The 25371-nt window shown below is 40.9% G+C and overlaps 1 protein-coding gene across 2 annotated transcripts; it reads left to right on the top strand.

Moving 5' to 3' along the window:
• Positions 1-822: 822 nt before the first annotated feature.
• On the top strand, positions 823-20064 carry SNRNP27 (small nuclear ribonucleoprotein U4/U6.U5 subunit 27). 2 transcript variants are annotated; one of them, XM_075207433.1, is made up of 6 exons: positions 823-923; positions 2459-2573; positions 3171-3283; positions 7665-7744; positions 17054-17118; positions 19670-20064. In XM_075207433.1, the coding sequence occupies exons 1-6, from the start codon at positions 884-886 to the stop codon at positions 19722-19724; spliced, it is 468 nt and encodes a 155-aa protein (XP_075063534.1). In that variant the 5' UTR covers positions 823-883; the 3' UTR covers positions 19725-20064. The 2 variants fall into 2 exon arrangements, with proteins under 2 accessions (XP_075063534.1, XP_075063533.1); XM_075207432.1 differs by having other exon boundaries at positions 824-932.
• The last annotated feature ends 5307 nt before the right edge of the window (positions 20065-25371 follow it).

Here is a 25371-nt window from a genome sequence, read left to right as displayed (position 1 = left end):
TCCCTGGGTCCTGAGCACCATCATTTATGGCCAAAGTGTCTTCTAACAGAACAACACCATACGTTCTAGGAAGTGACACCCGGGATCCTTCCTTTCTGGATCTACTCCCTCCTCCACCCCCCTGGATCTATTCCACCGGTTTCCTCCACCTGAACTGTGAACTACCTCGGTAATATTATCAGTATCCTCTGTTACCTTAGTGAATTCCCCACCCACTTGAAAAAAATATGGCACCTGTGCCCAATATGCCACCTGATTTCATGCCTATAATGGTGTTGGACCAGGCAATATGCAAGTATGTTGTATGTAACAGACCCTGTGTTGATTCCCACTATCAAATTTGTGGCCCAGCGGCATTTAACCCTTGCAAAACTACAGCGACTTATTCACAATGATAAAATATGGGGACTGTGCCCACTTTGCACCTGATTTCATGCCCTGACCCATGTGTGTAAGGGACCCCCTAACATCTAATGTGCAATCAGTGATCCAACTTGAATTAATAGTTTAAAAATAAAGTTTTCTGAATAAGAAGCTGGATGAATAAAAAGTGAATAAGAAGCTAACCTCACCCACGTCTGTACATCATGTATCATGGCACATTGATACCAGTTTAAATAAATATTTGCACACTGTCAGCGGACCCTCAGATTGAAAATAATATAACTATACTGTTGTTGCTTTTTTTTTTTTTTTAAATGGAACGCTAGACCTGATCATTATTGTTTTAATTTGCACAAATGCTAAGTGAGGGTGATTCCAAGTCACAGCAATCGTGAGTGAGATTTGTCCGGAACCTTTCTCCACGGAAGCTTTTGTTAGCCGGAAGGTTGCTGAGTGCGCACAGGAAGATTTCGGTCCGTGTTTCCGGGCTGGTGTAAGGATGGTACGAAGCAGGAGCCGGTCCCCGGAGCGGCGGAGAGGTGAGAGAGGTGAGAGCGGTGTATGCGGTGCTCCTGGCCGCTAGTGTGCCCAGCTGTACAGCATAGAGGGGCAGTTATAGCCGGGGCACAGACTGTCCGTACAGTAGATGGCACCGGGCACAGACTGTCCGTACAGTAGATGGCACCGGGCACAGACGGTCCGTACAGTAGATGGCACCGGGCACAGACGGTCCGTACAGTAGATGTATGATATATACATGTACCAGAGAAAAGGTTATGATGGACGGTGGTACTCTCATTCACCCAGTGCACGTTCATACGTAGTGTGTTGGGGGCATGGGTCTATACCACAACCCCCCCATCCGATCCATGGTTCCCCTCCACCCACATATACCCTGAGCCCTATTGCTTGTAAGGGTCCATAGACCTAGAGCTGAGATCTGTTGCTCGCCAGCTGCTACCACTACACCTGCTGAGCCATGTCGGGCTTTCTGTTACAGAATCATCCTTCATGATAGTGTGTTGAAACAATGTTTTTATTAATATTTATATAGCACTAGCATTCTCTGAATCGCTTTACTGTTGAGAGCAAATGCATTAGTAAAACGAGACTGGGTATTAACAGATCTACAAAGCGGTAAGATGGCGCTGCTTGCAAGCATACAACCTATGGGACAATCCTCTTATTTACATAGCGCCACCAATTTTCCTGCGCAATACAGAAAAATATTTGTCGTCACATCAGTCCCTGCCCCATTGGAGCTTACAGTCTAAATTTACACACACACACACACACCCACACACTAGTGGTAATTTAAATCATCCGCTATTTATATAGCGCCACTAATTCCGCAGCGCTGTACAGAGAATTCACTCACATCAGTCCCTGCCCATTGGAGCTTACAGTCTAAATTCCCTAATATACACACAGACAGAAAGACTAGGTTCATTTTGATAGCAGCCAATTAACCTACTAGTATGTTTTTGGATCGTGGGAGGAAACCGGAGCCCCCAGAGGAAACCCACTCAAACACAGGGAGAACATAGAAATTTCACACAGATAAGGCCATGATCGGGAATCGAACTCATGACCCCAGTGCTGTCAGGCAGAAGTGATAACCACTGAGCCACTGTGCTCAGCAGCAGATAATCTACTAGTCTGGTTTTAGGAGAGTAAACCGGAGCATCTGGAGTAAATTCACATAAACTCAAGGAGAACATGCAAACACCACACAAATAAGGTCATAGTGGAGAATCGAACTCCCAACACTGTGAGGCAGAAGTGCTGGGACCATAAAAAAACATTTAATTATATGCTCTACTTTACATTGTTGGCACATTCTTATATAGTTTTGTTATCTTTTTAACATATTATAAATGTTAGTTTAATTAAACTGATGATTCATTATATTTAATTTTACACTGTATATTAAAATAATAATGCCTTATTCCTTGAAATATCTTCAAAAGAATGGTTAAACTTTTTATTTTAGTGCTTTTTTTTTTTCTTGTGTTTTCTGTTGGGCATATTTCTATGCACACCATATTTATTTATGTTTTTACTTTCGTTCTAGAGCGTAGGCGTTCCAGATCTGCTTCTAGAGAGCGAGAAAGAAGAAGACGAGAGCGTTCCAGATCTCGGGAGAGACGGAGAAGCCGTTCGCGATCCCCACACAGACGGCGCTCCAGGTAACAAAGGTTGATGGGATTTGTGTGGTAAAAGGCTGATTTCAAAGCAGTTGACAATAAATATTTAAAATATAATTGAGAAATATCCCATGTTCCCTTATTTTACAATTCTTACCTAGTTCTACTGTGAGATTTTTTGAATGTAATACTGTTTATGTTCTATAAATGTGCAGACTTCACCTGGATAAACTACGGACATGCCTCAGAGTAAAGGAGCACTGTCTTCTTAAATTATTCTATGTATCGTATTTCTTTAGTTTATATCTTTCTGCTTAGTTTTTTGTTAAGATAATGAAGTTAAATATATGTGGCTTCAAACCTATCCTTCAAAAAACAAAATGTAACTGAAATCACATTAGCACCTTGTCCTGTACTATGGTGTTTTTCATGATGGAATGTTAACAGTCTACTGTAGAGGAAGGTCAACCCTCGGTGTTGTGCAACAATGCACCAAAACATAGACTAGTAAATACTTTTAACAATCTTTGAGAGAGTAACGCCTTCACCTATTGATGGGCCACTGGTTTGGCATTGTGGAGTGAATTTGAGTAAGGCATCCTTGCATAAATAGTAAAGTCTTATTATGTTTGTAATCAGGTCACCACGCAGACACAGGTCCAGTTCCCTTTCACCTGGCAGACTGAAGGAAAGGCGTGATGATGATAAGGATGGTAAAGATTCAAAAGTAGCCAAGGAAAGGCAGATAACAGGTCAGCATGCAAAGAAATCTATACATTCTGTTGAACTTTAAGGATAAATGTCAGCAAAATGTAATATACTCTATAGTGCTATCTTCTGCCATTCCAATCTCTAACGTTTCCGTATATATTTTGTGGCTAATGTTGGTATGATTCAGGCACTCTACGGATGATCTCTAGAATGTAAGCTCTGGCGAGCAAGATTTTCTCTACCTATTGTCCCACGTCTGTTTACTGTCTTATTCCCTCATTCGTCCTGTCAGTTCTTTTGCTGCACTCTGTATGAGTCCCCATAGCATTACTCACACTCATCTGTGCTACTTATATATATTACCTAATCTATTTGTTACTAGCTTCTGTATCCGGCGCTTTTTAACCTGTGGGGCCTAATGAATAAATAATAATAATAATGATTGGACAAACTTAACTGCTTGACGATTCGCGGGGTGAAGCCCTAAATGTTTCGTGATAAATTTAGCCTTGACCACAATAGCAGATCATACCAATCCTATTCAGATGCTGTCCATGCGGTAAAATGGGACGCACTCCTAAGTAACTCTTAGGACTTAAGAAAGCCAGGTACATAGTTCTGTTAAAATAATTAGGACTCAAATGAGACCACTGTGGTGCAAAATATAACATTTTCTTTAATTTTTAACCTTATCAAAAAAAAGCATAAATGGCATGATTGTAACTAAAAAAAAACCCAAAAAACAGCCCATATTCAAAGCGGAATCATTTCCTCGGTTAATTCATGCTAATGTAATAATTGACATGATTGTATTTAAAATGACTTGTAAAGATGATTCATATAAACGATAATGTAAGAAATATCTCGGTAATAGAGAATTCTACAATTGGATTCTAACTTATAACAATGGGATACATTTAAATGATTGAATAAACATGAGATCTGTTTTCTAACTGTACCATTTCCCCAAACGCCAGTATTTTATTGATTACCCAAAGTACATAAAAGGCTAACACTGGGTCAACCCTGTGTGTCAATATGTGGATCACTTTTATATCCTTTTGTACAATTTGTAGATACATTTTGATTACCTAGAGCAGTGGTTTCCAAACTGGGTGCCGCGGAGACCTCCTTGGGGTGCCGTTGCCAGGGCTGGTGGTATGTGAGGTGGGTGTCTACTTGGTAATTATTTTGGCTTAGGGGTGCTTTGAAAAAATTATGGATACCCTAAGGGTGCCTCAAACTAAGAAAGTTTGGGATCCACTGACCTAGAGTGTTCAATATACCTTCCTATACTACAGACACTAGTTATGTTCTCGCAGTGTTGATGTAAATGCTACTCATATCACATGGCTTTGTACTTTTGACATAGAATTCATAAAGACGCCCCATCTTCTCACATCAGACATCATAAAAGATTTATATGTGATTGCCAAGATCGTCTAGATACCAGAGGTGTTGATGACCGGATTAGAATTAAATTTTTGCAAGCAAAAAAGTGAAACGCTGATTAAAAAAAGTAGTGGAGCTCTAAAACGTATCGCTATGCTAGGAGGACATTAACAGAAGTGCTGGGACTGTGTTCCTGTGCGTACCAGCACACGTTATAAGGCAAGCTTAATAAAGTGGTTAAGATCTGTGGATGATGATTTGGACTGAAGATGGCGAAGTAAGATAAGCGAATCAGGATTATGCTTTCTTCATATGGACTTTATTGTTTTTAGATTTGGAATTGTTATATTTGTGGACTTTATCTAGACATAGTTTATAATGTATGGGCTATTTAATTCACATTTATGAATTTAAGGCCCCTCTGGTGCTACAGTATCATCACAAATTATGTTTATGCGCACAAAAACGTTACAGTAATGAAAACATTCCTCATTTTTCCTCACACCAATGCCGTATTTTTTTTTGCTTTTAAATACCAGTGGTTTTCATACCTGCGGTGAGGTGTACATATTGAGAATAAATTTGGTTGGACATATTTAGTACACTGGTATATAGCTTCAATAACCTCAACAAAAGTTGTGCTGTGCCCCTCAGAACTTTGATATCAGAGATAGTAAAGCCTACTGCAAATTGTTTTAAGTGCCTAAAAAAACAAATATATTTGTAGATTTTATTCCTTAATAGAAGGTATGTTTATTAATTCCAGTAAAATATAGGAGTAAAACACATTATGTAGGAGGCCTTCAAGGTATTTAGAAGATTTAATATCAAAGCTGCTCTGTACCATACTAGGCATGTACCTCTATTGATCAAAAACAACGCATATATATATATATATATATATATATATATATATATATATATATATAATATATATATATATATATATATATATATTTGGAGTGTTTCCTCTTCATTCAGCACCAACAATAACTGTACCTGCACTTCTTACACGTTGTGCTGGTGTCATGCTGTATCGCCATTCCATATTATACCTCTGTCGAATCTAAATCAGATTGTTTACCTGTAAGTGTCACTTTATCAGTTATGAGCTCATCAGCTTGAGAGAATTAAATACACTGCATGGTTTGAGTGTACAATAAACTCTGCTTTATTAGTTACAAGTCCCTATCTATATAGCAAAAATCACATATTACAGAAAACTACGCCCCAAAAGGTTTTAACCACAGATGTTAGTCCATTCTCTCATTATGAGACAGGAATACTCCACAAGGGGGAGGGGGGTGGCTTATCTCCTGTCTGGTATGTCCAAGGTTATAAGCATAGCCTTGCAAATAATGAATTACTCCTACAAAACAGGTGCATCTAATTGTATTTAAGCTATAACAGAACAAAATGGCTATAAGGCAACAAGATGGCGTCAGCTTAGCAAAATCACATTTCTCACCTCTTAACCCATTCTTATATATAATGTATATTATACACATTTTTATTTTTTGTGGAGAGCATTGTTAACTTCTGTATATATTAAGAACTGAATGAAGCATCATTTAATACACTAGTCTTCCTGATGGCGAATTACAAAAGGCAATGTCTTACCCCCACTTTGCTTACTGTAAACTTATAGATATTCTGTATGCTGTAGTAATGTCTGCACATTGATTTTAATGTATGGATAAATAATACACTATATGGACAAAAGTATTTGTGTTCACTTAACCATTACACCAACAGGGACTGTTATGACCTTGTATTCAAATACATATACTTTAATATGGAGTTAGTCCCACTTTTGCAGTGATAACAGCTTCCACTCTTCTTGGAAGGCTTTCCACAAGATGTTGGAGTGTTTCTGTGGGAAATTGTGCCCATTCATTCTGTAGAGCATTTATGAGGTCGGGCACTGATGTTTGAAAAGGCCTGGCTCACAATATCCATTCTAGTTCATCCTAAAGGTGTTTTATGAGGTTGAGGTCAGGGCTTTGTGTGTTAGTCAAGTTCTTCCACACTGAACTCATAAAACCATGTCTTTGTAGTCCTTGCTTTGTGCACTGGGGCACAGTCATGTTGGAATAGAAAAGGGCCTTCCCCAAACTTTTGCCACAAAGTTGGAAGCATAGCATTGTCCAATATGACTTGGTATGCTGGAGCATTAAGATAGCCCTTCACTGGAGATGAGGAGCCTAACCCAAACCCTAAAAAACAGCCCCATACCATTATCCCTCCTCCACCAAACTTCACAGTTGGCAAAATGAAGTCAGGCATGTAATGTTCTCCTGGCATTCACCAAACTTAGATTCACCCATCTGTCTGCCAAACAGAGAAGCGTGATTCGTCGCTCTACAGAACACGTTTTCTCTGCTCCACAGTCCAGTGTCGGTGTGCTTTACACCACTCCATCTGACGCTTGTCATTGGTCTTGGTGATATGACGCTTGCATGCAGCTGCTCGACCATGGAAACCTATTCCATTAAGCTCCAGCCGTACAGTTTTTGTGCTTACGTTAATGCCAGTGGAAGTGCGAAACTCTTGAGCTATGGAATCAGCAGAGTTGACGACTTTTATGCACCATGCGCCTTAGCAGTCGTTGACTTTGCTCTGTGATTTTACGTGGTCTTCCACTTCATGGCCGAGTTGCTTTTGTTCATAAACGCTTCCACTTTCTAATAATATCACTTACAGTTCACCGTGGAATATCCAGCAGGGATGAAATTTCACAAACCATCTTATTGCAAAGGTGGCATCCTATCACAGTACCACGCTTGCAGTCACTGAGCTCTTCAGAATTATCCATTTTGTATCACAAATGTTTGCAAATGCAGACTGCATAGCTAGGTGCTTGATTTTATACATCTCTGGCAACGGGTCTGATTGAAACACCTCAAATCAATAATTAACAGGTGGGGCCAAATACTTTTGTCCACATAGTGTATGTACTCTTTAAATTTATTTTATGTTTTCTCAAGTTAAATGTATTTCTTTTTTTATTACAATTTTTTTCATCCCCAGAGGAAGAACTTGAGGGTAAAACAGAAGAAGAGATTGAAATGATGAAGGTGATGGGTTTTGGCTCATTTGACACCACCAAGGTAATAGACTTTTTTTTGTCAATACTCTTTTGAAATAAGCATGAAGAATTAGAGGTGGTCTGTGGATTGCTGCCGCAGGGGCCCAAGTACATCATGACAAAGAAAGTGAAAATAATAGAAAGCATAGAATAAAGAATAAGAAGTGTGAGAAACAGGTAAATGGGAGAGACAGAGTTCTGATAAAAGAGGGAACAGATTTAAAAGTACAATAAGGGTGACCGCAAACTAAGGGAGAGAGCTGTCAGAGACAGAAAAGACAGCAGAAGTCTGTTAGAGACAGGTAAATTAGACTGATGGAGAAGTGTAATAGTCAGATTTGAAGGGAGAAATTACTGCAGAATATAACTTTTATATTACAGAGCAGAGCTCAGTCAGGGGGTATATTGAATTACTTCAGATTATAACTGTATGATAAGAGATGTGAGCTCCACCAGGGGGAAATATAACAAATTACCTAAGAATATAACTGTATAATACAGAGGTGAGCTCAGTCAGCGGGTGGTATACTGAGATACCTCACAGTGTGGCTGTGTGATAGAGATGAGATCAGTCAGTGAGTGGTATACTGAGTTACCTCACAGTGTGGCTGTGTGATAGAGGTGAGCTCAGTCAGGGGTGGTATACTGAGATACCTCACTGTGTGGCTGTGTGATAGAGGTGAGATCAGTCAGTGGGTGGTATACTGAGTTACCTCACAGTGTGGCTGTGTGATAGAGGTAAGCTCAGTCAGCGGGTGGTATACTGAGATACCTCACAGTGTGGCTGTGTGATAGAGGTGAGATCAGTCAGGGTGGTATACTGAGTTACCTCACAGTGTGGCTGTGTGATAGAGGTAAGCTCAGTCAGCGGGTGGTATACTGAGTTACCTCACAGTGTGGCTGTGTGATAGAGGTGAGATCAGTCAGGGGTGGTATACTGAGATACCTCACTGTGTGGCTGTGTGATAGAGGTGAGATCAGTCAGTGGGTGGTATACTGAGTTACCTCACAGTGTGGCTGTGTGATAGAGGTGAGCTCAGTCAGGGGTGGTATACTGAGTTACCTCACAGTGTGGCTGTGTGATAGAGGTGAGATCAGTCAGTAGGTGGTATACTGAGTTACCTCACAGTGTGGCTGTGCGATAGAGGTGAGCTCAGTCAGTGGTGGTATACTGAGTTACCTCACAGTGTGGCTGTGTGATAGAGGTGAGCTCAGTCAGGGTGGTATACTGAGTTACCTCACAGTGTGGCTGTGTGATAGAGGTGAGCTCAGTCAGGGTGGTATACTGAGTTACCTCACAGTGTGGCTGTGTGATAGAGGTGAGATCAGTCAGTGAGTGGTATACTGAGTTACTTCACAGTGTGGCTGTGTGATAGAGGTGAGATCAGTCAGGGTGGTATACTGAGATACCTCACAGTGTGGCTGTGTGATAGAGGTGAGATCAGTCAGTGAGTGGTATACTGAGTTACTTCACAGTGTGGCTGTGTGATAGAGGTGAGCTCAGTCAGGGTGGTATACTGAGTTACCTCACAGTGTGGCTGTGTGATAGAGGTGAGATCAGTCAGTGAGTGGTATACTGAGTTACTTCACAGTGTGGCTGTGTGATAGAGGTGAGCTCAGTCAGGGTGGTATACTGAGATACCTCACAGTGTGGCTGTGTGATAGAGGTGAGATCAGTCAGGGTGGTATACTGAGATACCTCACAGTGTGGCTGTGTGATAGAGGTGAGCTCAGTCAGTGGTGGTATACTGAGTTACCTCACAGTGTGGCTGTGTGATAGAGGTGAGCTCAGTCAGGGTGGTATACTGAGTTACCTCACAGTGTGGCTGTGTGATAGAGGTGAGATCAGTCAGTGGGTGGTATACTGAGTTACCTCACAGTGTGGCTGTGTGATAGAGGTGAGATCAGTCAGTGGGTGGTATACTGAGTTACCTCACAGTGTGGCTGTGTGATAGAGGTGAGCTCAATCAGGGTGGTATACTGAGTTACCTCACAGTGTGGCTGTGTGATAGAGGTGAGATCAGTCAGGGGGTGGTATACTGAGTTACCTTACAGTGTGGCTGTGTGATAGAGGTGAGATCAATCAGTGGTGGTATACTGAGTTACCTCACAGTGTGGCTGTGTGATAGAGGTGAGCTCAGTCAGGGGTGGTATACTGAGTTACCTCACAGTGTGGCTGTGTGATAGAGGTGAGCTCAGTCAGTGGTGGTATACTGAGTTACCTCACAGTGTGGCTGTGTGATAGAGGTGAGATCAGTCAGGGTGGTATACTGAGTTACCTCACAGTGTGGCTGTGTGATAGAGGTGAGCTCAGTCAGTGGTGGTATACTGAGTTACCTCACAGTGTGGCTGTGTGATAGAGGTGAGCTCAGTCAGGGGTGGTATACTGAGTTACCTCACAGTGTGGCTGTGTGATAGAGGTGAGCTCAGTCAGGGGTGGTATACTGAGTTACCTCACAGTGTGGCTGTGTGATAGAGGTGAGCTCAATCAGGGTGGTATACTGAGTTACCTTACAGTGTGGCTGTGTGATAGAGGTGAGATCAGTCAGTGGGTGGTATACTGAGATACCTCACAGTGTGGCTGTGTGATAGAGGTGAGATCAGTCAGGGGTGGTATACTGAGATACCTCACAGTGTGGCTGTGTGATAGAGGTGAGCTCAGTCAGGGGTGGTATACTGAGTTACCTCACAGTGTGGCTGTGTGATAGAGGTGAGATCAGTCAGGGGGTGGTATACTGAGTTACCTCACAGTGTGGTTGTGTGATAGAGGTGAGCTCAGTCAGGGGTGGTATACTGAGTTACCTCACAGTGTGGCTGTGTGATAGAGGTGAGCTCAGTCAGGGGGTGGTATACTGAGTTACCTCACAGTGTGGTTGTGTGATAGAGGTGAGCTCAGTCAGGGGTGGTATACTGAGATACCTCACAGTGTGGCTGTGTGATAGAGGTGAGATCAGTCAGGGGTGGTATACTGAGTTACCTCACAGTGTGGCTGTGTGATAGAGGTGAGATCAGTCAGGGGTGGTATACTGAGTTACCTCACAGTGTGGCTGTGTGATAGAGGTGAGATCAGTCAGTGGTGATATACTGAGTTACCTCACAGTGTGGCTGTGTGATAGAGGTGAGCTCAGTCAGGGGTGGTATACTGAGTTACCTCACAGTGTGGCTGTGTGATAGAGGTGAGCTCAGTCAGGGGTGGTATACTGAGATACCTCACAGTGTGGTTGTGTGATAGAGGTGAGATCAGTCAGTGGGTGGTATACTGAGTTACCTCAGTGTGGCTGTGTGATAGAGGTGAGATCAGTCAGGGGTGGTATACTGAGTTACCTCACAGTGTGGCTGTGTGATAGAGGTGAGCTCAGTCAGGGGTGGTATACTGAGTTACCTCACAGTGTGGCTGTGTGATAGAGGTGAGCTCAATCAGGGTGGTATACTGAGTTACCTTACAGTGTGGCTGTGTGATAGAGGTGAGATCAGTCAGTGGGTGGTATACTGAGATACCTCACAGTGTGGCTGTGTGATAGAGGTGAGATCAGTCAGAGTGGTATACTGAGATACCTCACAGTGTGGCTGTGTGATAGAGGTGAGATCAGTCAGGGTGGTATACTGAGTTACCTCACAGTGTGGCTGTGTGATAGAGGTGAGATCAGTCAGGGTGGTATACTGAGTTACCTCACAGTGTGGCTGTGTGATAGAGGTGAGATCAGTCAGTGGTGGTATACTGAGTTACCTCACAGTGTGGCTGTGTGATAGAGATGAGATCAGTCAGTGGGTGGTATACTGAGTTACCTCACAGTGTGGCTGTGTGATAGAGGTGAGATCAGTCAGTGGGTGGTATACTGAGTTACCTCACAGTGTGGCTGTGTGATAGAGGTGAGATCAGTCAGTGGGTGGTATACTGAGATACCTCACAGTGTGGCTGTGTGATAGAGGTGAACTCAGTAAGGGGAAATATACTGAATTATCTCAGGAGGAGGCAGCATTGTGTGTATTGAAGGAACTGAGAACTACACTGGAGGGAAGTGTACTCCAGGGGAAGAAGCTACGCAAGAGAGAATATGAAAGTGCCCAAGTAAATGGAGAAGTCGTCCCACAGATGAGGGGTAGGTTGTGACTGAGAGTGCACCAGAGATAGTGCCAGAGCCAAGCGAGTGATATTACCCCTGCAGAGTAGGGGTGAGTGAACACGGCTGAGCAAGATTTAAACGAATGTGACACTTCTATGATCATAACCTTGGGACTCACTTAAGAACTGTGCAGCTAGGAGTATGTGAGCTGTACATATCTGTTTTACTGTTTGTAGTATTGTGCTGGAGTGGACAAGGCGTGTAAATAAGAGTTGTATTTTGTGATAGACATGGTCTGGTACCAAACGTACTGTTACTTCTATTGCACTACATCACTACACAACAACACAACAGATATTGCTGTAACAGTCACATGAGTGGGGGCCTCTGGTCACTTACACCCTCACCCTAGTGCTAGCCAGGGTAGAGAATAGTGCATTACCACCTATGCACCTTAGGACCACACACACAGTTTCAGAATTGAGTGCATTCTCAAGCTGTACACACATTCATACGTCCTGGTGATAGAGGGATCTGAGTTACATTATAGAATATTGGCTGCATTCTCTCAAGCTGTACATTTTAACCTTGCCACCCCACCCCCCTCTCCTAACCTCTGATATAAATAATTTACCTTTGTCTCCGCTTCCTCCTTTGTGTAAGAAATCTCTGTTCCAATCCCAGCAACCTATAATTAGTATGTTACCTAATTGTTGGTTGGCAACGTGTAACAATAGGGGTACCTGGACTAAGCATTTAAGATAGAAATAGGAGGAAATTCTGTTATTTTGTGTTACTCCTCCATTTAATTTTTTTTTTTTAACTTATAGCCTAGTGAACTATATATATGTACAAAAGAGTTCTGGTTTTTTTTTTATTATTATTATTATCCTCATGCTCGTGGAACCAAGAAAAAAAAAGTATGTTCTGTATGCAGGGAATCTGGATGAGAGTTGGCCCGTAATATAGTCACTCCAGGGTGGTCATCTTCTTACATTACATCTCCTGAGTGCTATTTTTCTATGCTCTTTCCTGAGCAGAAGGGAACATAGAGAAATGGATTTACTTTTTTTGGTTCGTTTTTGTTCACTTATTACAAATATGATAAAAGGTTTTCTTTAAAGATAACAATATTACATTTTGCCTACACTTTCAAACTTTATAGGTATATTATAGCAGAAGGTCAGCAGAGAACAGTATACAGTGGTTGGACAATGAATTAGGCATATATAGACAAAGGATGACTAAGTCCGCAAACCAATGTAACAATATGAAAGGCAGCCTGTAGCAATCAAAATGGGAAACACCAAACCCTATCCAAAATATATAAACAAACAGCAGGTTTGCAGACAGGCGCCAATCACAAAATATATACAAAACAATGAATCCAAAGCATTCAGTAATGACACAAGCAAAATGTCCAAAAAGTTAATGAAATGAGAATCCTACTTTCCAAGGGGCAAAGATGATAAATCTTCTAAAAGAGTCCCAAACCCTTCAGGAATCCTCGTGGGTCATTCATAAGAAAAAGGAGAGAGGAAACAAAACATAGTGCAATCCACATATATGGCAAGATATAGGAGGGGGAAATAGTCCCTATATACTCCGTGCACTAATAAGTAGACAGGAACACCTCATGTGATGATGGGTTAAAATAAACCCCTCAGGGTTGCGCACTCACCAAATATAACAAGCCCGTATCAAAGATGTAGTTCCTTACAATGATGGGTCCTCTGGCGTGGAGTTATACCGGACTCCTCCTTAGTAACAGACAGAAAGGATCATGTTTGGTGATTTCAAAATCAATAAAGCAATGTATAGTCTAATGAATATCAGATATTTTTACTATAAGAACTAAACACAAGCTTTTAGAAGATTTATCATCTTTGCCCCTTGGAACGTAGGATTCTCATTTCATTAACTTTTTGGACATTTTGCTTGTGTCATTACTGAATGCTTTGGATTCATTGTTTTGTATATATTTTGTGCTTGGCACCTGTCTGCAAACCTGCTGTTTGTTTAATGAATTAGGCATGTTTTTGTTTCTTGTAAAAGTTTGATAAAAAAAAAATAAGTTTATATAAAGTATTAAATGTGTGCATTTGCCATTATTTTATTTATTGGCCCATGCTGGATGATTTTTCCTCATTACTGGTGTCCGCTTTGGTTTCTTGACTTGTCGACAAGCTCTAAACCCAAACTCTGCAACCGCCTCTGAACAGTTTTTAAAAAACGTTAGCTCCTGCTTCTTCCACATCATCATCATCATCACATTTTCCTGTCAATTTTTGGTTCTCTATTGCAATTTTTTTGAGCAGTCTGTTTTGTCTTGGCGTAGTTTTACAAGTGCTTTCCTGTCGGGAAGGTGATTTAGCCAGGGTGTGTTGACACCTGGTGAAACACTATAGCAACAAGCTGCCTAAATGAAACTATTATGTTGTATGACCACATCATATACTATAAATCAGAACATAGTCACTACATATTCACTATTTTTGAGGTACAAACTTTAAATAAAAAAAAAAGTTTTAAAATTCCTCATTCATTGCCCAACCACTGTGTGCGTGTGTGTGTGTGTGTGTGTGTGTGTGTGTATACACACACACACACACACACACACACACACACACACACTGAAATAAGTATTGAACACGTCAACATTTTTCTCAGTAAATATATATTTAATGTGGCTATTGTAGTGAAATTTACACCAAACCATAGATGTCCATAAATTAAGTTTTGTGTAATAATGTGAAATGACACAGGGAAAAAAGTATTAAACATGCTTCCTGCAATTTATTTAATACTTTGCACAAAAGCCTTTGTTGTTAATGACAGCTTCGAGACGTCTCCTGTATGGAGAAACTAGTCGCATGCATTGCTTAGGTGTGATTTTGTCCCATTCTTCAGCGCAAATAGTCTTCAAATCTTGAAGGTTCCGTGGGCTTCCTCTATGAACTCTGATCTTTAGTTCTTTCCATCAATTTTCAATTGGATTCAGGTCAGGTGATTGGCTGGGCCATTCTAGCAGCTTTATATTCTTTCTCTGAAACCAAATGAGAGTGTCCTTGGCTGTGTGTTTGGGTGTCATTGTCTTGCTGAAATGTCCACCCTCATTTCATCTTCAGCATCCTGGTAGATGGCAGCAGACTTTTATCAAGAATGTCTCTGTACATTTTTCCATTCATCCTTCCTTCAACCATATGCAGTATGCCAGTACCGTGTGCAGAAAAACAGCCCCACACCATGATGTTCCCACCTCCAAACTTCACTGTTGGTAGAGTGTTTTTGGGGGGGATGTGCACTGCCATTGCTCCTCCAAACATGGTGTGTATTATGGCATCCAAAGAGTTCAATTTTGCTCTCATCTGACCACACTATATTCTTCCAGTATTTGTCAGGCTTGTCCAAATGTTTTCCAGCAAACCTTAAACGAGCTTCAACATTTTTCTTCGGAAAAGGAGTTTTGCGTGGTGAGTGTGCTTACAGGCCATGGCGACTGAGTGCAGTACTTATTGCTTTCTTTGAAACAATTGTGCCTGCTAATTGCAGGTCTTTCTGACGCTCTCCACAAGTGGTTCTTGGACAACTTCTTCTTCTGATAATTTTTTTACTTCCCTGTCAGAAATCTTGCGAGGTACACCTGGTTGTGGCCGGTTTATAGTGAAATGACGTTCTTTCGGCTTCCAGATTATGGCCCCAACAGGGCTCACTGGAATATTCAGCAGTTTATAGATCCTTCTGTAACCAATGCCATCAGTCTGTTTTGCAACAATAAGGTAGCGAAGGTCTTGAGAGAGTTCTTTGCTTTAACCTAGTGTTTCTAAAACCCAATCCTCGGGGACCCCTAACAGTGCAGGTTTTCCATATCCCTTTGCTAGAGCAAAGGTGAATTCATTACTCACTGACACATTTTGAAAGATCTACAGGTGCTACTAATTATTTCACTTGTGACTTGGAAAACCTGCACTGTTAGGGGTCCCTGAGGACTGGGTTTGGGAATCCCTGTTTTAGCCCATCATGAGATGTTTCTTGTGTGACACCTTTGTAATGAGACACCTTTTTATAGGCCATCAGTTGTGGCTGAACCAGCTGGCAGAATTGCTTTCTAATTACTGATAGATTTCTGCTGCTTTCTTGGCTTTCCATGCCTTTTTGAACCTACCTTTCTTCATGTGTTCAATACTTTTTCCCTGTGTCATTTCACATTATTACACAAAACTTAATTTATGGACATCTATGGTTTGATTTCTTTGCATGTGTGGATTGCAAGGGTTGTAGTTGACATTTGGTGTAAATTTCATTACAATAGCCACATTAAATATATATTGACTGAGAAAAATGTTTGTGTTCAATACTTATTTCACCCATTGTGTGTATATGTGTAATGCCCTCTTGTTAGTGCCAACAGGGAAGTACTTAAAGCTTTGTATATATTTCAGCCACAAGATGGCACTTAACCTCCTAGAAATTTGTTCTCGAAGCTGGGTTTTTTCCCTTTTGTTCTAATTTTATTTTTTTATTTCTGTATTGCTATTATTCATTTTTTTTTTTAAATGTGTGTCTTTAAGTATCAAATACCATTTATTTTCCACAACTCTTTGGCTATTCACAGATGACCTTTTTATATTTGTGTCATTTCATGTAATTCATTGTGTGGTCGTCCTTCTTTGTGAGATCACTTGCTCTGTAAATCTTTAGGACTAATTAAGCACTATTGTAAATAAGTAAAACCTTTTTAAATGCGAACTACAGTAAATGTGTGTGTTATCACCTGTACATCACTTGTTGCTTTTATTTAGAAAACTGATTTATGACTATATATGGGCTATGAAAAAATGGCAACTAAATGCAAGACAAAACCTTGTACATAGTCTTCTGTTAACAGAGCCTTCAAAGCGTGCTCTCAAAGCCCCCCAGCAGCAGAATGTTGAAATTGCTGCAAAGTGATCACTTGTTAGAAAGTGTGTGTGTGCAAGTCTATTGGCTCATGTTATTGTTTTAGACAATCATCCAATTTCAATTCCTTTGTGTAAATGTTGTTGTTCTTATCTATTTCGTGGCTAGCTGTGTCCATCATTAATCTGAATCTGTACATGGCAGTAATCAATAACTGGCCAATCCCCCTATGTAATGGGAGTCCCGGGGCTGCTATTGTTCTCTCTTTCTGCATATTGTTTATGGAGGTCTTGTAGTGCTAGTGACCTTTATCTGTACTTGACAAATGTGTGTCTGTCTTAACTCCTGGTTACTGTGTTCTCTTTCAGGGGAGGAAAGTAGACGGCTCGGTTAATGCATATGCCATAAATGTGTCTCAAAAGCGGAAATACAGGTATGATTCAAACACAACATCTAACCTACTAAAAGGAGCATGCAATGCTAGTATGTGCATTGCTGGTATGTTCTTATAGATCCACTTCTATGGTGATATTTTCCATTTGGTGTAAATGGATAACTAGAACACAAGGAGACTTTTATAATATCTGTAATAAAGGTGACTGTGCCAATGAGGTGCTTTGTTTATTAAATTGGAATCACAAAATCACAACAGTCCTCAAATACAAAATAGCTAGTGGTACAAACAGACATATTTATATAACATGCTTAATAGCAAGTCACAGTTTTATGTCTGTCATATTATGTTCTTTGCTTTCTATATAAATGACTGTACCACCCATTTTACCCGCAGCATTTAAGTCTGTATATAGTATGTGACCAATTTATCACCTTTATAATTCTGGAACAGATGACCATTATAAGATGGTCCTGAACGTGTTTCCAGCTAGCAAAGTGCTAACATTCATAGCGCTCAATCGCTTTCATAGTGGCAGATGCATGCAGGATCTTCAGCGTTTAATCGCTCCTGTATAATAGGGACGGAGCTGCTTCCTGTAGTCACAGAAACTCCAAATCCATTTTCTTGCTTAAAAAATTCTAGCTTTCAAGGGTCCTGTTTGACACCACCCTAGAGAGTGCATCTCAATATGTACAATAGTACCCAAGGTGCAGAACAAAAACACTGTGCAGCTGTCTACAAATAAAGAATAACACATTGTGAGCATTGTACTCTGTTAAAGGAAATGCACAACTAGTGTATACATCACATGGCAGCCTGCAACTCACATACTGAAATGTGGTGTTACACGGGTACTGTTCACTTAGGAACCCAGCCTGTTTCCTGACACTGTCTGCAGACATAGAGCAATGTACACTGTAGTATTATTAGCACTGCAGTATGCAGGTATTAGGAGGTTCCTGGGACAGTTATACACAGGGCACAGGCCACCATACGTAACATGGTCTAGCTGGGTTAATAATGTTACATTCAGAAAGGTTTGCCTTTGCAGCAAGCTTTATAAATGTATTTTAGAGCAGTGTAATAGAAATATGAACCCCACCTAATGCCAGTTCTTTAAAGTAGCCCTGCTGACTGAGCCAATGCAGTAGTAACAGCCACAGCTTACAGGATAATGCTATTAAGATTCCGGGTAACAATGTTCATGTGTGACGAAATAAAAAGTACCAACATGGGCCTAATTTAATCTGCAGAGGTAAAACTGGATTAGACCTGGTCTGATGTCACATGTAGTGAATAGGAGAAATCATGATGTAATATACTTGGGAATTAGTTCCCATGACAACAGAAATAGGTTGCTGTAATTGGCGTCTTACAGTAAGATCTGGTTTGCTGATATGACAGGTACTAGTAATAAAATAGCACGGAGTTATTTTAAAAGAACAGTTAAACCCTAAAACTAACAAATGTTCATATTTGAAGCGTATGTTTTGCCCTGACTTTCCACTGTAGTCTCCTTGAAATAAGGTTTATATATTTCCACCTCCTCCTACTACCGCTAACAGCTATAGGCACACTAACATTTCCAAGACACTGTCCGACGACAAAAGCTGAATTGATAGAGAGTGGTGTGTCTGTCATGGTTGCTGCCTCTCAGTAGGAAACTACCTATCTGCAATTTGGACAAATAATTTCTGTCCCCCTTGAAACTGGCCAGTCACTCATCAGGTTTCTGAATGACCACATAGTGATGCGAGAAGGAGAAGCATCACCTTTTTATGCTGGGAAGATTTAAGTATAAACACATCGGTTGTTTCAGGTATATAATTTAGGACCGTATTACACAGGATTTGTTTATATCAATGTTCAAAGGGGCTTTTTAAAGGAAAAGGGTACTGTCAGGAAGAACTCCAACCAGAAGTAACATTGTAGTGCAGCGTAACATCACAGAGTCTCCCTGACTAGAGGGGGATGTTACATTACAATTTCACACCTAGATGGCATTTACCTGTAAAGTTTTTCTCCTAATTTGACCACTTGGACACTTTACTTTGATAGACACAGCAGTATAGCCGCTCCCTTTCATTCAAATACATGTTTGGGGGGTTTTTTCTCCCCCTTCCATATAACTTATTGCTGAGTTATTCAAGCAACAGCTATGGGAAATAAAGTGAAGATAATCTTATAAATAAGAGAGATGTTGAAACTGGGTAAGAAGAGAATATTATTCTATCCTTCAGCAACAAGGAGGAAGAAAGTGCTTGTTCACGCTTAACTTTAAAAAAGAACGCGAGTCAGAGCTACTGACTTCTTGTCCTGGTCACATATGGGACAGTCGCTGCGTGAAATTTGATCTGTCAATGGTAAAATTTGTTTTTGATACCAGAGCCTAGTAATTATTTGTTTAATATGCAATTAGTTGCTTCATTTTTTTTATTTTTAGGTAAGCAAATTGGTTTTGACTACTAGATACGTTTTAATGGCAATGGTGTGAACAATACAGCCCCAATATAGATTTTTTGGTTTTTTTTTTTAGGCCTAATAATGCTGATTGTAAGTTCTCTGATTTCCTCCCTCTTTAATGCAGGCAATACATGAACAGAAAAGGAGGGTTCAACAGACCTCTGGACTTTATTGCATGATCTGAGAGAGCAGTGTGATTGGAGGGTGTACAGTACGTATACTTGGGACACTTGATGTGTGCACGTCTTTCCCGCTACACATCCACTGCTTGGATCTGACACTACATCTTGTAGTTGTGTCCTGCTTGCTCCAGTCTTATGCTGAAACCGTATGTGGACCTGTACTAGCTGATCAGCCTAGGATTCTGGAGCCCGGTTCCTTGTGAGATGTTACTTTGCTCAGGATTGTTTGGCATAATGTCACAGTCTATCTTGTTTTAAATTTGTGAGATTATTTTTTTGTGTTTTTTGCTTTGTTCCCCCTTTTACTAACTGTTGTATAATAAATCATTTTGTTATGTATTGAGTGACATCCTTGAGAAGATCTAAAGAACACAGCACTAAAATGTTAACAAATGTGTTTGTAGAACTGCAATATGCAAGAAAAGTTAAATTTAATGCTATCGACATTATTAGGGGAATTCAAACACAGACAATTGCTTTGACGTTATACTATTTGCTCAGCTGGTTAAAGGAGCTGTCCACTTATTTTATTTGTATTTAAAAGTAGGAAGGTATACGAATTATTGTACAGTCTAAATTAAATGACACGAGTATTATATTTACCAACAGTATAAATGTAAAGGTCCACAGGAAAAATGATCTTCACTTAGGGCACAGAACTATGGGGTTACTGGCAATATTCTAATCTACAATCTATTATAATATTCCATATAGTACATAAGGCTTCCAAATAAGTCTTGAACTGGTGACAGTACAAAGCATGGTTTATACAGGCTTGACCAACCTGTGGCTCTCCAGATGTTGTGAAACTACAAGCCCCAGCATGCTTTGTCAGTAGATAGCCAGCCGATAGCTGGCAGAGCATGCTGGGACTTGTAATTTCACATCTCGCCCCCATTTGTTCTGTACTTAATGCAGCCGCTAGGCTCATCTTCCTTTCTCACCGCTCCTCGTCGTGTCTCCCCCCTTTACCAATCCCTTCACTGGATTCCCTTCCCCTACAGAATCCTCTTCAAGCTCCTCACTCTTACATACAAGGCCCTCGCCAACTCCACTGCACCCTACATCTCCACCCTCCTCTCTATTCATGCTCCATCCCTTCCCCTCCGATCTGCCAATGACCGTCGCCTCTCTTCCCCCCTTATCACCTCCTCCCATGCGTGTATCCAAGACTTCGCCCGCGCTGCCCCCCCTCCACTGGAACAAGCTCCCTCCCTCCATCAGAACTTGCCTTAATCTGTCTAGTTTCAAACGGGCTTTAAAAACCCACCTTTTTCCTAAAGCCTTTCAGTCTCCCACTTAACTTCCTACCTTTTCTTCTGCCTCTTCCCCCTCACTCCCCTTCCCTCATAGTTATCCTCTGTTCCTCCTTCTCTCCCTCCCTCCCCCGTGTCTCTCTGTCTGTCTACCCCGCCCCTTAGATTGTATGCTCCTTTGAGCAGGGTCATCTCTCCTCCTGTCTCCACCACTTTTAACTCTGCTCTCCAGCTATCAGCCCTCCTCCTCGAGGACCCTCTCCCTCCCCTCACACTCTTCCTCTGGGAGTTTCCCTGTCACCCGTGCCCTCCCTCCTGGGCTCCGTCGTATGCGGACTCTCCCCTCCCCCTACCCTAGCGTTGAGCTCATTGAGTTACTGTGATTATTGTTTACTGTACTGTGCTGTCTCACCTTGTAGTGTAATTTTGTTTGTCCCTGTACGGCGCCACGGACACCTAGTGGCGCCCTATAAATAAAAATTAATAATAATAATAACACTTAGCCACAGGTTGGCCAGACCTGGTTTATAAGGAAATAACTTACAGATAGTTGGATTTTATGACAATGATTTTTTTTTTATGCTATTTGCAATCCAATATATTTCTTATTTGTGTGGATACATGGTTCTGTTCTTGCACTGCCTGCTTCATTTAAGGTTGATAAATATAAAATAATGTAAAAGTGGAGTTTTTTGAGAACTAGTAATTATATAGCCAATGAAATACTGGAGCAGTAAATGAACTAGGGCACTCACACTTGCTAAACTACATCTCAAGACTTTGGTTTGCAGTGCATCATGGTAAATGCACTTTGGAAGTGCCAAAGGTTACCAATCCTCATATGACCGTCTACTGTGTAAATGAGAATGATGCTTAACATGCTCTTAACCCAGGAGATCATAAACCCGGCTACAGTTGAGATAGATTGTTCCAGGTTGCAGATAAAGTTCAGCATGTAATGTAGAAAGATGTTCTATTGCATCAAGGTCTTATATGTCCCTGACTATAAAACAGGTCACAGGGGTAAAATAATAGAATGTACAGGAGAAACAAAACAGACCTTTGTTTAATGTTACAATCTGTGTGGGGTGCAGCAGGGAAAGTTATAATGATAAGAACAACCTGACCCTGTTGAGCCAGGAATGCAATGTTCCATTTAGTGACACACACACTTATGCTGCTACAACAGTCTGTGTTTTATTACCAGTTCTCTGCTAAAATTTGTTAAGTGAGAATTTAACCCCTGTTTTTGTCTGTTCGCAGCAGGGAATACTTGAGTTTGTTTTCTGGAAATGTGCATAAGGAAGCATGAGTGAATATTTTATCACCATGACCTGGACAAAATATTGTTCATTCTATTCTCTGTAGTGATTAAATAGCATATACTTGCCATTAGCAAGTTTTACCAGAGAAATGAGAATCCAGGTTGCATGGTTGTGAATTGTCTATTGTCCTCTTCACTGCATAGTAGACGCACATTTAACATTATTTTGAATAGTAGCTATTGATCTCCTATGGGAGAGGTACATAAACCGTGCATAGTGAACTCTGGATAAACAATGATGGAGTGGAAGTACAGAGAGCAGTAGTTCTGGGCAACATGTAAACGCTGTGTGCATTTCTCCACCTAGACCACATATTCCAACTGAGTAAACTAAAATTTGGATTTAATTAGGGGAAACATAAGCAACGTTCTTACTTCCTCTCATCTCAATGGGAGCATAGTATAATCAGAATGAGATATAAAGCGCTTCCAAGTGCCTTTGGCTTGAACAAGATAACTTCCTATTGTGTCACAGACACATTGTTACAAAACACAGATTGAACTAATTTCTAAATGCATATTAAATACAATGCCGTTTTTACTTGTGTTGCAATATGTAATAGGTGTAGTAACTTTTCATAGCCTGCAGATGTCAGTGTTCTAGCTACTGATGAAAGCAATTTAGTCCATAACTAAAACATCTTCATTGTTTAACAATATAATGCAATACTGGACTAGCATCATAAAACAAGAATAAAAGCAAGAATTCATGTCCTGGACATTTCATAGGGGGCAGCACACAGCTTTTCATAAGATACTTATCCTGGACAATGTAAGTAACACATACCGGTGTCTGGATATTCTGAAATTGTAGTCCTCGGAGCAGAATCCAGCTGGGACCAAGGATGTAGGCTGTGAACTGGCTTTGAGTGAACAGTGCCCTTCTGACACCTTTAAGGGGAGATACAGCATTTCTGTGGAGAGTTTAGGAATTGGTGATGTTGCAACTGGACCTTTAATGTTTTGCAAGTTGGTCCTTTCAAAAAGCTCTCTCCCCTTCCCCCAGAAATGATAGGTGTCTGTGCAGGACATATGAACTGCAGTATCTCATACATTAGTCATGCAGTACATGAATAAACTGCTAGCACACACTATTACTTGTGTTTGTCAAATGCAGCCCACACACTGGGTGTCTCCAAACTCCAGTGTACTACCCACAAACAAGTTCTGTATCTAACCTTTTCTGAGTCAGAGGATGGAAGTTAATTATGTATCATTGTGCTGAAGAGCAGGGAAGTTTAGAGGACAAAACAAAAACTTACTAACTTTTTAGATATCATTGCAATGTATTTGTTCAATGGAACACGGGCACTGAGGATGGTAAAGAGAAAAAAACATTTTCTCATTCATTGAAAATATCCAAAGATTTGCATTTGTTTGTATAGATGCTTTAAACCAACTTTACTAAAGTGCTGCTGTTTAATTATTCAGTCCTCTCTTCTAAAACAATTTGAGAAAAGGGACAAAATGATGTATGCCTTTTAGGTATTTATTATTTTAAGCTTTAAACCTAAGTTCATACAAGTGCAAGGCTGGGTGCATAAACAGGTTGCTATTGAAATACCATCTGTACACCAGGTGTAGAACATCAGTCTGTGTCTTAAGTTCTTCAACCCCACATAGAGGAATGGAACTTCTCTGTTCTTTGTCTGTTGACCTTCCCTGATGGTTTATTTAAAGATCATAATTGCACATCTGTCATGTTGGTGTAGTATATTCTTCAATGGGAAGTTTTGGCAATTATGCTACATACTGTAAAGTGTGTGTTTATAGTGTATACACACACACACACACACACACACACACACACACACACACACACACACACACACACACACACACACACTTAGTGGTTAGCACTTCTGCCTCACAGCACTCTGGGTTCATGAGTTTGCGTCCAGACCATGGCCTTATCTTTGTGGAGTTTGTCTGTGCTCCCTGTATTTGGGGGTGGGGGGGTTTCTTCCCTCATGCCAAAAACATACTGGTAGGTTAACTGGCTGCTGACTAAATAAAAACGTTTGTGCGCACGCGCTATGAACTTTAGACTAAGCTCTAATGGGGCCAGGGACTGATGTGGAGGAGAAATATTATCTGTACAGTGCTGCAGAATTGGTGGTGCTATATAAATGGTGATGAGAGATAGATATATATTTATTTGTGCTTGAGGTGGAAATTTAGAAGTGGCGGTATAGAAAATGTAAGTGAATGGAATGTGTTACAATGCAGGGCGCAGGAGAAGTGGTGGTGGGGAATACCATCATGCACAGTTCTACTTTGACCACTGCATGCATGTGAAACTAAATGATGCCTATGCAGTTGAATTTACAACTAAGGTATTGTAATAATAATAAGGAGGTGCAGTGTTCTTGTTAGTTTTCACTTTATTTTCTAATTCTTATATCATGTCTTCTCTATCGTCCATTATAAATTGGAGTTTTTCTTTTATCCATAAAACCCATATCTCTGAAAAACAAGCTACTATAAAGCCTGTTTATTTTCAACAGTTGCAATTTTAATGCATTCCTAGGCCCCAGATTTGCTAGTGGATTAGTACTGATCAGTCAGTAAAATGGCGGCCTCCTGTGTGTGTAGGTGGATCACTTTAAATAGTGCTCACACAAAGATATATTGTGTATAAAAGACATGCTTGCATTCATTACAAGCTGGGAGACTGGTCCATGTAACAGAGACACCAGCGCCGTGGATGCTCGGGGAAGGGATAACGCTGCCGGAGTGTAGAGCTGCCCTGTGCACAGACAGCGCTGCACGACCTGCTCAGCACTGCAGCAGTCAATGTGGAGAGTCACGTGGTCCCCCCAATCCCTCGTCGTCACGTGATCTGGCAGCCAACCACATTACGTAATGCGTTCTATTTCCAGAGATCGCCGGGCTACGTCACAGAGGGGGTCCCTGCTCTGACTGACAGCCGTGACGTCATCACTCCCCCTCTGCTGCAGAGCCCGGGATGCTGGGCCCATGGTTCTCTGTACTGGGACATTATATATATAAATAAATGTATTTATACACTCATAGTGCAGCCATATATGTCTGTGCACTTTAA

Source organism: Mixophyes fleayi, chromosome 4 (genome assembly GCF_038048845.1).
Source record: "Mixophyes fleayi isolate aMixFle1 chromosome 4, aMixFle1.hap1, whole genome shotgun sequence".
NCBI lineage: Eukaryota > Metazoa > Chordata > Amphibia > Anura > Limnodynastidae > Mixophyes > Mixophyes fleayi.
The sequence above is the reverse complement of the archived record's forward strand: the minus strand, read 5'-3'. Positions and strand labels throughout refer to the sequence as shown.